Consider the following 12,274-nt stretch of genomic DNA (forward strand, 5'->3'; position numbering starts at 1 on the left):
GTAACTGCTGTGCTAGCCAAATAAGCGACATTTACTCTGTAATTGTGCATTGCTTTCAGAACTGAACTTAATGGTAGTGGCAGAGATAGGAGTCCGAGGAAAGACACCCCAAGGGCCTCCTGATATACAGGTAATCTGCAGGTGACAGATGAGACAAACTAGGTATGTAAGGCACACCAACTGGGCATCAGGGATGGAGATGGGAGTCACCCTCTCAGGAAAGGATGGGAAGAGGAGTCGGCCCCTCATCTTTTGGTATCTAGTCACTATTCACAACCCACATACGAGCTACATGGTCTCAAGTCTCAGGCTGGGAACACACTGCTCCTCATGAGGGTAGGTGCAGCCTCCAAAGCACTGCAAAGTCCCAATCACAGAAACAAGTGGCCAGCCTTTATCTGCACATACTAAGTTGCTTTTATTAATCCAGAACGGCATGCTACAGATACTGTACAGCATGAACATTTATTCATTACAAAAATGGCTTTCAAACCATTAAAAATGAACTTGGAATAAGAGCATAAAACGGAACAGTAACATCACAACTGTTAGGAAACATTCAAAGTATTCACAAAAAATGTTATAGTTAGCATTTTAATAAACCAGAGAAAAATCAGAGACAGTTTTACAATCGCTTCATGTCAACTACAATGGCACTGAATGAACAGGTTTCAGCTTTATACAGCATTTTGCAACATCAACATGCCTAGGTTTTTTTTTTTTATTTTTAAAGTTCGCTACCTACTTGTATGTAGTATGTGTACATAAAAGCGGCAGCTGGTTTTTCGTTTAAGAGTAATCTAATATACAGAATTTTGGCCCTTAAGGGTTTATACCTCTTCATTTAAAATGCTTTCTGGACAATCTGCTACCAAACACATTTTGTTATAGGTGACATTAAAACTACATACAAATCTACCTATGTAACATCACAGCAAAACATGATGAACGAAAAGTACAGCATCAAAAAGGGGGAGAAAGCTAAAGTCACTGAGAGTTTTGGCACATAAAGTTTTGCACACGGTCAGTCCATGTTCCTAAGGGCACAGGGCATCTGACTAGGAGTTCAAAAGGGAAGGAGGGCAGTTACCACGGGCGCTCAGACAGCATCGCTAACATTCCCTCACCAATGTTCAAGTCTTGCTTTACGTAATGGCTTTTAAAGCAACTTTTGTTAATGCTACTGATCCTTAATGCAACTATTAATGTCCATTTGGCGGCATCTGGGTTTCATACAGGAAAACAAACAAACAAAAAAAGAGGTCAAAAAGGGAAACAAAAAAATATATACACATTTTTATATATAAACTTAAAAACCTTGTACAAATGAGTTGTTATATATAAGATGCTTATGCTAAGGGGAGAAAAAAAACTTTACACAGTTTCAAGAAAAAGGAAAACATATTTTAAAAGGGGACAACGTACAGGTACGACAAGCAATCTCTAAAGCAATAAATACTACTGGTCCAACAGCGTTGTGATTCCATTAATTGTTGAGTAGCATCCCCCTCCCCCCAAAAGAACAACACCATGGGACAAGGTTTATTAACACATTTTACCCTTTGTTTCTGTACATTTAAACAATAACAAGTAACATCACAATAAAAGTTGTTTCACACAGAAAAAAAAAAAAAAAAAGAACAGGCACTGCATTCCTCGTGCCCTCAACGGTTTAAAAACTAGGTGTAAAATGATTGGTTCGCAAGCTCATATTTAATACAAATAATACAGAACTCCTTCTGGAGGGCTGCTTCAAAATTGCTTCTCTCTCTTTTTTTTCTTTTTGTTTTTTAATCAGTCTTTTAAAACTAAGCTATCCGAACTACATAACAGTTATGTATATATATATATTTATATATATATTTTAAACGCTACAAAGACTTTAAACAGCTGTTGATAAAAATTTTGGTAGAATCATGAGGTTCTTCTCTCATCTACATATTTAAAAGGAGAAATTGAAATAAGAATGGGTCAAATATTGACCAATGAACTCGATAAACACCAACTCATGTAGCCACGTGGCACAAAACTAGAGTACGAAACAAAAGCTTTCCGGGCGGGGGGAGGCGCAAACCGAGAACCGGACGACACACTCAAACCACGCGGGGCGGCGGAGCTAAAGCTATTCTAAAGACTTGGTGACGAGGGACAGAGGCTGCGGCTGGGGCCCGGCCAGCGAGTTGTGGGAATGTAAGGAAGATGTCGACGGCTGTGCGAGCGATGAGGAGGGGGCTGCGGGCGGCAGGTCCAGGGCCCCGTTGGGACAGAGGGCGGAGGCCTTGCCGTGGGCGGCCTCGGCCAGCAGGAGCGCGGGCGGCGGGGGCATCATGGCCAGGTGAGCCAGGGGGTCGGGCTTCAGGGACAGCGACAGCGGCTGGGTCTGCTCAGTCTGTGACTTGGCGTCTCGGGGAGGGGAGCCTAGCAGGTGCGGGGAGGGGGGAGGCGAGTCTAGTAGGCTTCCATCTGAAGAGGGTGGGCTGAGGCAGCTGCCTTCACCTTGTATGTAGCGAACGCACTTTTTTTTTCTCCTAGAAACAGGGGGAGAGAGTTGTCTGTGAATAAAGGGCAAAGACGTCACGGGAGACAGTCACCTAATGTTCACGGCCACGGTGAAGCCACCTAAGGGATGCCCCGGTGCGCAGCAGGCCCGTGGCAGGTGGCCCGTGGCAGGTGGCAGGTGGCGCTGACGGGCTGTGGGTTCCCTAGCCACGCCCCTGTCTGCTCTGCTCTGCCACGAGGGACCTTTCAGAGGGCGCACTACCTGCCCCACCCCACCCCACCCCCGAACACCCACGAGGCCAGCCCTGCCCAAACAGAAACGAACAGACGAGAGGCAGTCACCTGCAGACGGTGGCACCCATTTGCCAGTAAGTGGCTTCGTCCAAATTGGGATGAACAGAACCGCTTATTTCTCTTTGGACACGGGCGTTCCTTCGCTTTCCCACCGCATTTCCGTGCCTCCCGCCCCAGTTCCCACCACTGCCACCCCCAGCCCCCGTGATGTGTGTGCGTGTGCGTATTTAAGAGAAAGACAGAGGCGCTCCTTCCCCAGCTGCCTCTTATCAATATGAAACTCTCCAAACGCTGACTCTTGAGCCCACATAGCTGAAGGCAGCACTAGCAAGAGGCTTAAAGGTTTTAACACACCACCACCGGGGAGGCTGTTGGTGCACAGACAGCTTGCGGGCTTGTCTGTTAAGAACCACACCAAATCAAGAGAGGTCAGAATCAGGCGAGAGGCGAGGAGGGGAACAAAAATAAAACAAAAGAAACCAAAAAGAACGAAACCAACAAAATAAAACCAAAAAACCAAAAGAACCACCAAAAACAGGTAGAAGAGGATAAACAAAGGTGGGGGTGGGGAAGAATAAGAAAAACAGAAAATGATCCAAAGGAACAAGAATAACTGGTTGTATGGCCTGCAGGTTGTGGATTAAATTATGATTCAAACTTGGTTTTTTAAGTTTTTGATTTTTTTTTTTTTTTGCTTGTTTGTTTTTTAAAGATTTGGGGCTTCCCTTCCCCCACCCCCTAGTGAGAAGGCTGGAAGGAGAAACGGTGAGGATGGGATGGAGGGCCGTCTTGCTCCTGTCCCAGCAAGTAGGGCGCAGCAAGTGATGACCAAGATGTGCCAGGGAACTGCAGCAGGGACCATCCCGGGTGGGCTTCTTGTGACAAGTGTTTGAACCACAAAGACTAAATCTGCCTTGCACCAAAACCAGAATCGCCCCTCTCCACTACCTGTTCATGTAGGAAATAGGAATGCGAATGTCAGAGCCTTTCTTCCTTATCATCAAAGGATGAGGTCGGGGAAATTCAACTCAAGAAATTGGGCATGTGACTTCAAACCTCTCCCACCATTAACTCCAGCCTAATGGGATCCTACTTGGTAGGCAGGGTGATCCTGGGATCAACACACTAATGCTATAAAAATCATGCAGACTCAGGAATGTGCTCTTCCAAGGACCCTGAGGTATAGTCAGAACCATGGCGGCACAGGAAGGCCGCCATTGCTGGTCGGCATCGCTGACTGCTGCAGGAAGCGGCGTACTGCGTTCCTCCTCTGGTCTGAGCCCCAGAGCAGTCTGACATGCCCATCTGTACACGGACATGGACTCCAAAAGTGGGCCGGAGGAGAGGGAAGGAGGGGAGGATGGAGGGGAACATGCTCAGTCCTCCTGCCTCCCAGAGGCTGAGGGCCATTGGGGCTGGTGGCCTCGGGTCCTTCTGTCCCCTCTGGGTCAGAACTCAGGGTGAGGAGGGACAGACCCCTCTCACCCTCAGTCAGTTTGGCAAAGGTCCTTCTCCCTGGGATAGACTGGCGTAGGCTATGGGTTCTGTGCCCGTCTCAGGAACAAAGGTAAATACAGTAATTGAGCCTCGCGGTTTTAAATCACCTTGGCCTGCAGATCAAAACATGCTCGAAAACTAAGATGTCCATGCATTTTAAAAACAGAGTACGGAAAAGAAGAGGAGGTGGGAGAGGGCATAAGCAAAACTGAGAAAGCAAAAGGGGAAAAAGAGAGAGGAAAGGAGAGGAGAGGGTGAAGGAGAGGGAGGAACAATAGGAAGACAGGGGAGCGGTATCAAGCAGCATTCCGGACTCTATTAGGGCAGGGCTGAGTGAAAGGGTGGGAAAGCAACTTGGTGGGCTCAAAACAGAGTCTGGTTAGAATGTCCTCAAATGCCGAACAGAATTAGAAGCCCTGTGTGGCAAGCTAGGAGCCCTGCTTGGCTAGGAGCATTTCTGGGGCTTCCCACATCCCTCCCACCCTCCCTATGGTGCGGATGTTTCCAAAATCATGGGGATGGGGACACTTGGAACACAGGACACAGAGACTACGGGGACAGAGTGAGGCTCCCCCAACAGGGCCGAGCAAAGGGCAGCTGGAACACACACATATTTCTGACGAGTCAGAAAATGCCTCGGTTTGCAACTGCTTCTCACAAATTTTCTTTCTCCTGTTTCTATTTTTAAGCTGAGTTTGCCCTACCGATTTTAGCATCAAGCCAGATGTGGTTGTGGCAAAGTTGAAAGGAAGAGTTGAGGGGGAAGGAGACAGATAACGACCAGTCCAAAACTCACACTCCTAGCCAGCCTATGGAGTCTCCATCTCTAGTAGGGGACCAGGGGCTCCAGCTCATTTATTCTGAAAGAAAACTGAGCTTTCTTCTTAACCCTGCTCTAGAATGACGCCTATAAAAAGACAGCAGAAATGAATTTGCCAATGTATCAGAGCATGAAAAACATGTCCCCAGCAAAGGCAAAGGGGCTGCTCGGGGTGAGGCTGGAAGGGAGGCTGGGAATGAGGAGGGACCCTGAGATGAGAGGCCTGTGGGCCTCCACGACAACAGAAGGGCTCCCATCTCAGTACCGTGAGTCCCTCAAAGCTGCCCTGCAGAAGACCATGCTGCAAACACACCAAGTAGCTACACAGGTTTGCGCTTGGCAGACTTTTTTCTTTTTTTGTAAGAATATCAAGAAAATTCTGGTCTCTGAGGACCCCCACCCTAGGCTTTAAGCAACATGGTGGGTAGGTCTGAGGAAGGGACATCTGTCTGGATCGGTGTTATTACCTCTAGAAAGTTAAAAAACAAACAAACAACCCCCTCCCCCAGCCAAATAGCCAAATCTAACTCATTGCAACAGCTTCTGAAACAAAAAACGGACTTGTAAACCACCAGCCACCCCCATGGACAAAATAATGTGGGCACCTGAACTGGCCTTACTGTGTGGCATAGCCAGAGATGCTGGCTGTGCGCACCTAGCCATCATGAGGAACTTTCCTTTGGGGTGGTCCCTGTGACTGGTCAGCCATCTACCACCACAGGGCGTCTGGACCCGGCTTCCATGGCCAGCTACCTTCCCGTGTGCAAGTACAAAATGCTGATGGCTTCCCTGCCACCACAGAGTGAGCACAGGCCCCATCTTCCCTGCCCATCCTAATTATATGCCCAGTTCTGGCCTGTGATCCTTTCTGCGGACCAGGGAAGACCCCAGGACTGTGCTGAAAGGCACTTGTCACCTGTGTGAATGCTCCCACCCCACGGGTACTGGAGAATTCCCCTCCGAGTGGCCACCTAAAGGGGGTGTGTGTGTCCCTGTCTGTGGAGGCCCTCGGGCCCTCTCTGCTACATGAGGCACACTTCACCGGGCTCATACTGCCACCAGAACAGGAGCAGAGACACAGCAGACTCGTGGGCATGCACGTAATGGGATGAACATCTGATCTAATGTCTAGACACGGAGGAGCACATGGCAAAGGCATGGAGGAGAGGGACACGTGACAAGGGAGGCACTACAAACAGGGACGCGTGTGTGGGGTGTCGAGATACCTACCATCATAATATTCCAAATTCAAAGACTGCTTGTATCAGAACAAAGAAACAACAAATTTAACTGAAGGTGGTCATTAAAGGAAAGGAAACCAGACAGGATCTAGCGGGCATCCCTCCACCGAGAAGAAAGTACCTACACTTTCCCTGAAGATGCAGGCTAGGCGGAAACCTGCGGGAGAGGAGATGTGGGGCTTCACTGGGACTCTGGGACTGGTCTGGTTCACTGCTATGTATGTGCAAATTTACGTATATGTTTTAATTCTGCAGGTCCCACTCTTTGCAGTCCTTTAGCTGGTGCATGCCACTCAATGCCACACTTCTGTAAAACAATGTCAGCTAACCAAGCTCCTCTGTACAGACACATGTGGTTTGCAAACATAAAACAACCAAAGAGGCCAAACAGAATGAAAGGGGGGAGAGGGAGGAGCCTGCCCCAGTGCACTTCTCTGAGTGCCTGGACTCCGATGTACGGGACTGCTATCACTGCCAAGTCTGTGCTCAGTCCACAGGCCACTGAGGCACCATCGGCGGCGGGGCCAGTCCAGGACGCTGGCTTTCAAAGGGAAAGCGTCAGTGCCTGTGTTAAGGTTGTGGTCTCAGTCCTCCCACCAGGGATATATGTTGTATGTCATTTGTAAGAGCAGGGGAGAGCAAAGAGAAAGTGAGAAAGTGGGGAGAGGAAACAGTGTGAAATTAGCAAGAAAAATTTGAAGAATGAGGCTCATTAGTCATTGATGCCAGTGGGAGAAGTAGATGGGAAGGTCAAAATAAATTGTCACACTAAGATACCAGAAGGACAGAATGCTTTGCTTTCCCAAAGGCCTCGCAGTGGTTATATACCTGCACGGTTTGCACCATAAAGTCTGTCGGTCAAGCCCGAACAGTGCCCGACACTTCTTTGGAGTATTTGCATCTGTTAGCATAAGGTAAACACAAAAAACACAACACAATGGTGGGTCGTGCTCAGATGGATGTGAAATCTCAGCTACAGCTCACTTGTCTTCTACATCACCTTGGCTCTATCGGGTACTCGTCCCTCACCAAGGGCATGAAAGGAAAGGACTTCTATGAGTCAAACGGAAAATAAATCAAATCAAATGATAAAACACACACACAAAAAAACAACCAGAAACCAAAAAACAACAATGAAAAATAAATAAAAAGAGAGAGAAGAGGAGGGAGCAAGTGACGTCATTTGCTTCTCCCTAGGCCAGGGTAAGGATCCCGGGCTGTCACAAGGAAGGGGCTGGCAGGCAACACTCCCTGGGAGAGGGCGCACAGGGGTCTGCATCGCGGACCCGAGGCGGCAAACGTGATGCTGTTTTACAGTGGCATTTTGGCTAGCAGCAGCGGAAAACAAGCACATCCCTCCTCGAGCCCACACACTTGGCAGTACCCACTCCCTCGTGTCTCCTGTGATCCACACACAGAGCTACAAAGCAACAGGCCAGAGAAGGGGGAAGGATGGAAGAGGCCAGCTGCAAACCAGCACAGCGAATCTGGGAAACTATACACACCTGCAAGGGCCGCACCAGTTATTCTGTTGATCAAGGCCAAAGCGCGCTCGGCATTTCTTAGGAGCGCTCAGGTCTGAATGAGTTCAAGGAAGGAGCGAGCAGAGGAGGACATGGGAGAAAGGGAGAGAGAGAGAGAGAGAGAGAGAGAGAGAAAAGAGAGAGGGAAGGGAGGGGAGAGAGAGATACAAATAAGAAAAAAATAAAAATAAAAAAGGGAATAAATCAATGACCTGGTTACTAAAGGCAAAATATTGACTTTCGTTTTTTAACTTTCTTTAATTAAAAAACGGTGAAAATCACATTCTTATTCAACTTGTGAAATTAGCTGTTGCAAATAAAGCTGCAGTATCCCTTCTTTAAGGACTGTGTCTTAGATTAGGTTTGAGCTGACAAAGGGAAGTTAGATACTGAAGAACTCTTTTCAATTTTTTCCCTCGTTTTTAGTTCTGCTTTCCCTTTTTTTTTTTTTGCCTCTCAATTTTCTTTTTCTTAAAGAAGAAAATAAAGCGAAGGAGGGAATTAAGTTTGTAACATGCTTTTTTCTTCTCAGAGTGGAACAGTTTAAAAAAAGAAAAAACTACAAATAAACAAAACAAAACAAAAAATGGAACAGAAAGAAAGAAAGAAAAGGGTTGTGGTATTGGGATATTGCAGCTTTTGGAATGTTTTATCTTTTCTTTTTATCTAATTTCATTAATATTAGGAGAGGAACAGAGGGAGGTACACAGGCTGTGTGAACGAGTGTTAGGAATTAGTTAGAAGCTCACAGCAGCACTGAAGCAGGCACGGTCAGTAAAATGCAAGTGGATTTGCAAATTATGAGCAGAAAAGCAAAAGGATGAAAAAAACTAAAAAGAAAAAAAAAAGCAAAGGAAAAAATAATCATACTGCGCATGCATGCTTGCGTGAGAAACTTAGTGGGAGCAATGAAAAAAAAATGCCATTAGATTAAGGAGGTTTATGACTGAATTCCTTCCATTTTTTTTTCTTTACCAGTCTCTTTTAAAGAAATACTGCATATTCAATTTGCACAGTTAGTTCAGCTCTAAATCACTGTCATTGCTGCTTAAACAACTGTTATGGGAAAAATAAATAAATAAACGAAACAGAAGTTAAATTAAATTCAAAAAGCAACAAAAGCAACTGAAAAAAAAAAAAAAATCTACCGAAACATATGAAACCGTGTAGATGGTAATCTTAAAGAATGTTCAAATGTCATACGTGTTTAATGTTAATAAAACTATAATGGCAAGAAAAATTAAAAAACAGTTTATCAACTATTTCAATGACTCAAAATGACATTAGCACCTGTAATCGGAGGAAGTGAAAGGCAAGGATTTAGGAAACATTCGCTGTGTTCTGAAAAAAAAGAACAAATTATACAAAGCCTTCAAAATTTTTGTTTGTTTGTAAAAGCCTGGTCTTCTCCAAGGGACCTCTGAGATTGCCTATGCAGTATTTCTAATTTCTTCTACAGAATGACAAACCTCCTTAATTTAAGATGGGTGCAATTTACCACTGTAAAGGCATGCATCAAACATTCAGGAACAGCCCAGTTAATATCCAACACTCACACACCCCACCTACTCCCCTAGGCCCCTCCTCAACCTTTCTCAGACACATACAAAATAAGCAGACTGTCTACAGCCCAGCAGAGGCATGCCTACTGCTTGCTCTCCAGTTACAGGCTTTGCAGTTATTTAAAAACACATTCCACTAGAATTACAATGTGCTTTTCATGCAACAATGGATGTTACTAGCTTTAAAAGGGCAGTCGTGAAGCAATTAATTAAAATGCATAAACAAAAAGGCTGGCTAAGATGGGTTCTCCCACAATGTCCTGTCCTTGAATTTCTCCTGCCTCCCCCAGATGGAAGCCTGACATAGGAGTGGCCCTCCACCTACCGCTGCTTCTATCACCCTGAGTACTGTAACTTACCATTGGTCTCGCCCGGCTGCTTGTCCCTTTTCCTCTTCTTCTTCTTGCCCTACATGAACAGACGAAAAGCAGTGAATTAGTTCAATCAACAGCCATGAGGTGGGCATCTGGGCTCACTTGGAAGGAGAAGGCAGAGAAGGGACCATCCTGCCTCCTTTACCCTCCATGTCCTGGAACAGTGCCCCAGCCGGAGAGGTGCACATTGTGGGAGAAGAGGAAGGGCCAGCAGTGGTGAAGGGAAGACCTCTTCACACCTGCACCTGACCCCAGGCATCCAAGTCCACAGAGGGGAAGAGGAGCCGGGGCGGGAGGCAGTGAGTAGACCTCTGAGGGCAACGGGATGCTGTGGTAGTCAGAGATGCTTAGGAAGCTGCCCCGCTTTACCCACTCAGATCTCACTTATGAGGGCCAAGTGTCCCTATTCTGTATTAAGACAATGCCAGCTGCAGCAGGGGCATCTCAGAGATGCAGCTCCTGGTTTTAGAAGTTGGGGGAGGCGGCAAAACAGAACTAGAATAATCTGGGCTCCTTTCCAAACTGCTGGGGGACATCCATTGGAGAAGGTAAGTTTCCGACAATCCCCTCCGTCTTATACAGTTGCTCCTCCACCTACCATGGGGTGGTTTCCCAAGAAACCCATCAAAAATGAAAAATACCACAATCTGAAAATGCATTTAATACACCTGACCCAGGGAACATGACAGCTTAGCCTAGTCCGCCTCAAACATGCTCAGAACACTTTCACTGGCCCACAGGGGGGCAACATGGCCTCACAAGAAGCCCATTTTATGGTACAGTGTTGAAAAACCATAAGTCAAACCATCCCCATCAGGGGCTGTCTGCACAGTGAGTAGAAGAGCGCACCCAAGATGGCTAGTGTTTGCTGAGCACCACGCCAGGTGCCAGGCATGATGCCAGTGTGTTCTGCAAACTGACTCATTTATTCCTCCCCAAAACCCTCTACAGCATTTTCATTGCCATTCCAATTTTACGAATGAGGAAACTGAGGTGCAGAGGGTTAGGCACCATTCCTACAGCAGCACAGCCAGCTGGAGGCGGGCCAGAGTGAGAACTCGGTGATCTCCACACTTCAGCCTCCACCACAGGCTCTGCCACCTACTATTCACCCCCTGATCCTGCAGGAAGCTGATTTAACTGGCGAAGGGGATGGATTGCTCAGACTCATTCACCTTCTCCAGCCTGAGCCTCCCAGACACCTGGCAGGGTGCTGGGGCTGCGCATGGGGACCCACCCTGGGAGGAGCTCCATGGAGCAGCTGCCTCTTCCAGGTCTGAAATTCAGCTCCCTCACCTCCCTGGCACTGGCCCTGTCCAGAGTCAGCTGCCTGGGATGTATTCAACTGCAGGGGTCTTGTACTCCCATGTGTCCCACAGCATCTAAAAGCTGCCTCTGCTTACAGGTCCTCACGGTACAGTGATGTGAACACCAAAGGAAAAGGGACAATGATGGGCAGAAACCCTGAGAATGAGCTGGGCTCACAAGGAACCGCAGTGGAGATGCCTGGAGTGCGGGCTGCATCGGCGCCTGTGAGCACCCACCCTGGCAGACTCTCAGGAGGTGCCGCCGGAGTGAGTTTTGGCTTCTGGATGGTGCTCTGCTTAGGCATGCTGTGTGCCTTGGTGTGGCATCAAAACAAGCAAAGGCCCAGAGCCAAGAGCCACCTCGCTCTCTCGAGTCAGGGGCCCGAAGTAAAACTCAATCGAAATTCAGGCCCTGCTCTCTGTAATGGCACGTCAATCCACTTCCGCTTCCTTGTGCAATAGCATGTAGGGGCTGCTGTTTAGAGTACAAAGGGAACACGGCTATGGCCAAGGACAGGGCTGTTCAGCCAGTAGGCTTTGGCCTCGAGAGGACAGGGCCTGGGTACCAACAGGAAGAGGACACGGGGAAGTGCTCAAGAGCACTTAGGCTCAAAGGAGACGGCCATACCGCTGCCTTAAACTTAAGGCCTCACACAGGGCAATGAGCAAGTGGTGTAGGGCTTATCACCTTTGCCTAATGTCGCAGAGTCAGAAAGAAAATTATGTTCTAATGTGATACCAGGGGTGAGCTATCGCTGCGGTACTCAAAATGTTTTTCCCCAGTCTGATAAGCCAAGTGCGACTCTTTTACGCAATCCTATTTTCCTCAGGTAGTGGTAGAGTCTTCTCTCACTGCTTGGCTGAAAGAGAAGGAGGTAGAAGAAGCATGTGGCTAGCTTGGAAAACATTTTCTAGAACACGCTTGGGCTTTAGAATGACCAAAGTCATCTGCAAAAACTCCGAGGTCACCAACTGAAAGGAAATACACTACCCAGGCGTGGTGGTACACGCCTGTCATTTCAGCACTCCTTGGAGGCTGAGGCAGGAGGATGAAAAGTCTGAGCCCAGCCCAGGCAACCTAGCAAGACCCTGTCTCAACAAAAAGGCTTAGAAGAAATACTAACAAGTCTCTACTACAATGAAAACCACAAAACCTT

At 47.4% G+C, this 12,274-nt stretch overlaps 1 protein-coding gene across 49 annotated transcripts in view; it reads right to left on the reverse strand.

Moving 5' to 3' along the window:
- Window positions 1–393: 393 nt before the first annotated feature.
- Tcf7l2 (transcription factor 7 like 2) overlaps window positions 394–12,274 on the reverse strand; it is a 185,139-nt gene continuing 173,258 nt past the window's right edge. For 15 of the 49 annotated variants that reach the window (XM_013070027.3, XM_004838895.4, XM_013070026.3 and 12 more), the window contains 4 exons: window positions 9,796–9,844; window positions 9,165–9,215; window positions 7,857–7,929; window positions 394–2,528 (listed from right to left, as the gene is read on the reverse strand). In XM_013070027.3, coding sequence (XP_012925481.1) covers window positions 2,123–2,528; window positions 7,857–7,929; window positions 9,165–9,215; window positions 9,796–9,844 — 579 coding nt within the window. In that variant the 3' untranslated portion in view covers window positions 394–2,122. Of the gene's footprint in view, window positions 2,529–6,340; window positions 6,369–7,178; window positions 7,253–7,856; window positions 7,930–9,164; window positions 9,216–9,795; window positions 9,845–12,274 lie in introns of those variants that run through there. The other 34 variants (XM_013070029.3, XM_087185290.1, XM_087185293.1 and 31 more) reach the window with 9 other exon arrangements.

The sequence above is a fragment of the Heterocephalus glaber genome, unplaced genomic scaffold, assembly GCF_053883595.1.
Source record: "Heterocephalus glaber isolate CG9 unplaced genomic scaffold, H.glaber_assembly_v1.0 deba00001497, whole genome shotgun sequence".
In the NCBI taxonomy this organism is placed as follows: Eukaryota; Metazoa; Chordata; class Mammalia; order Rodentia; family Bathyergidae; genus Heterocephalus; species Heterocephalus glaber.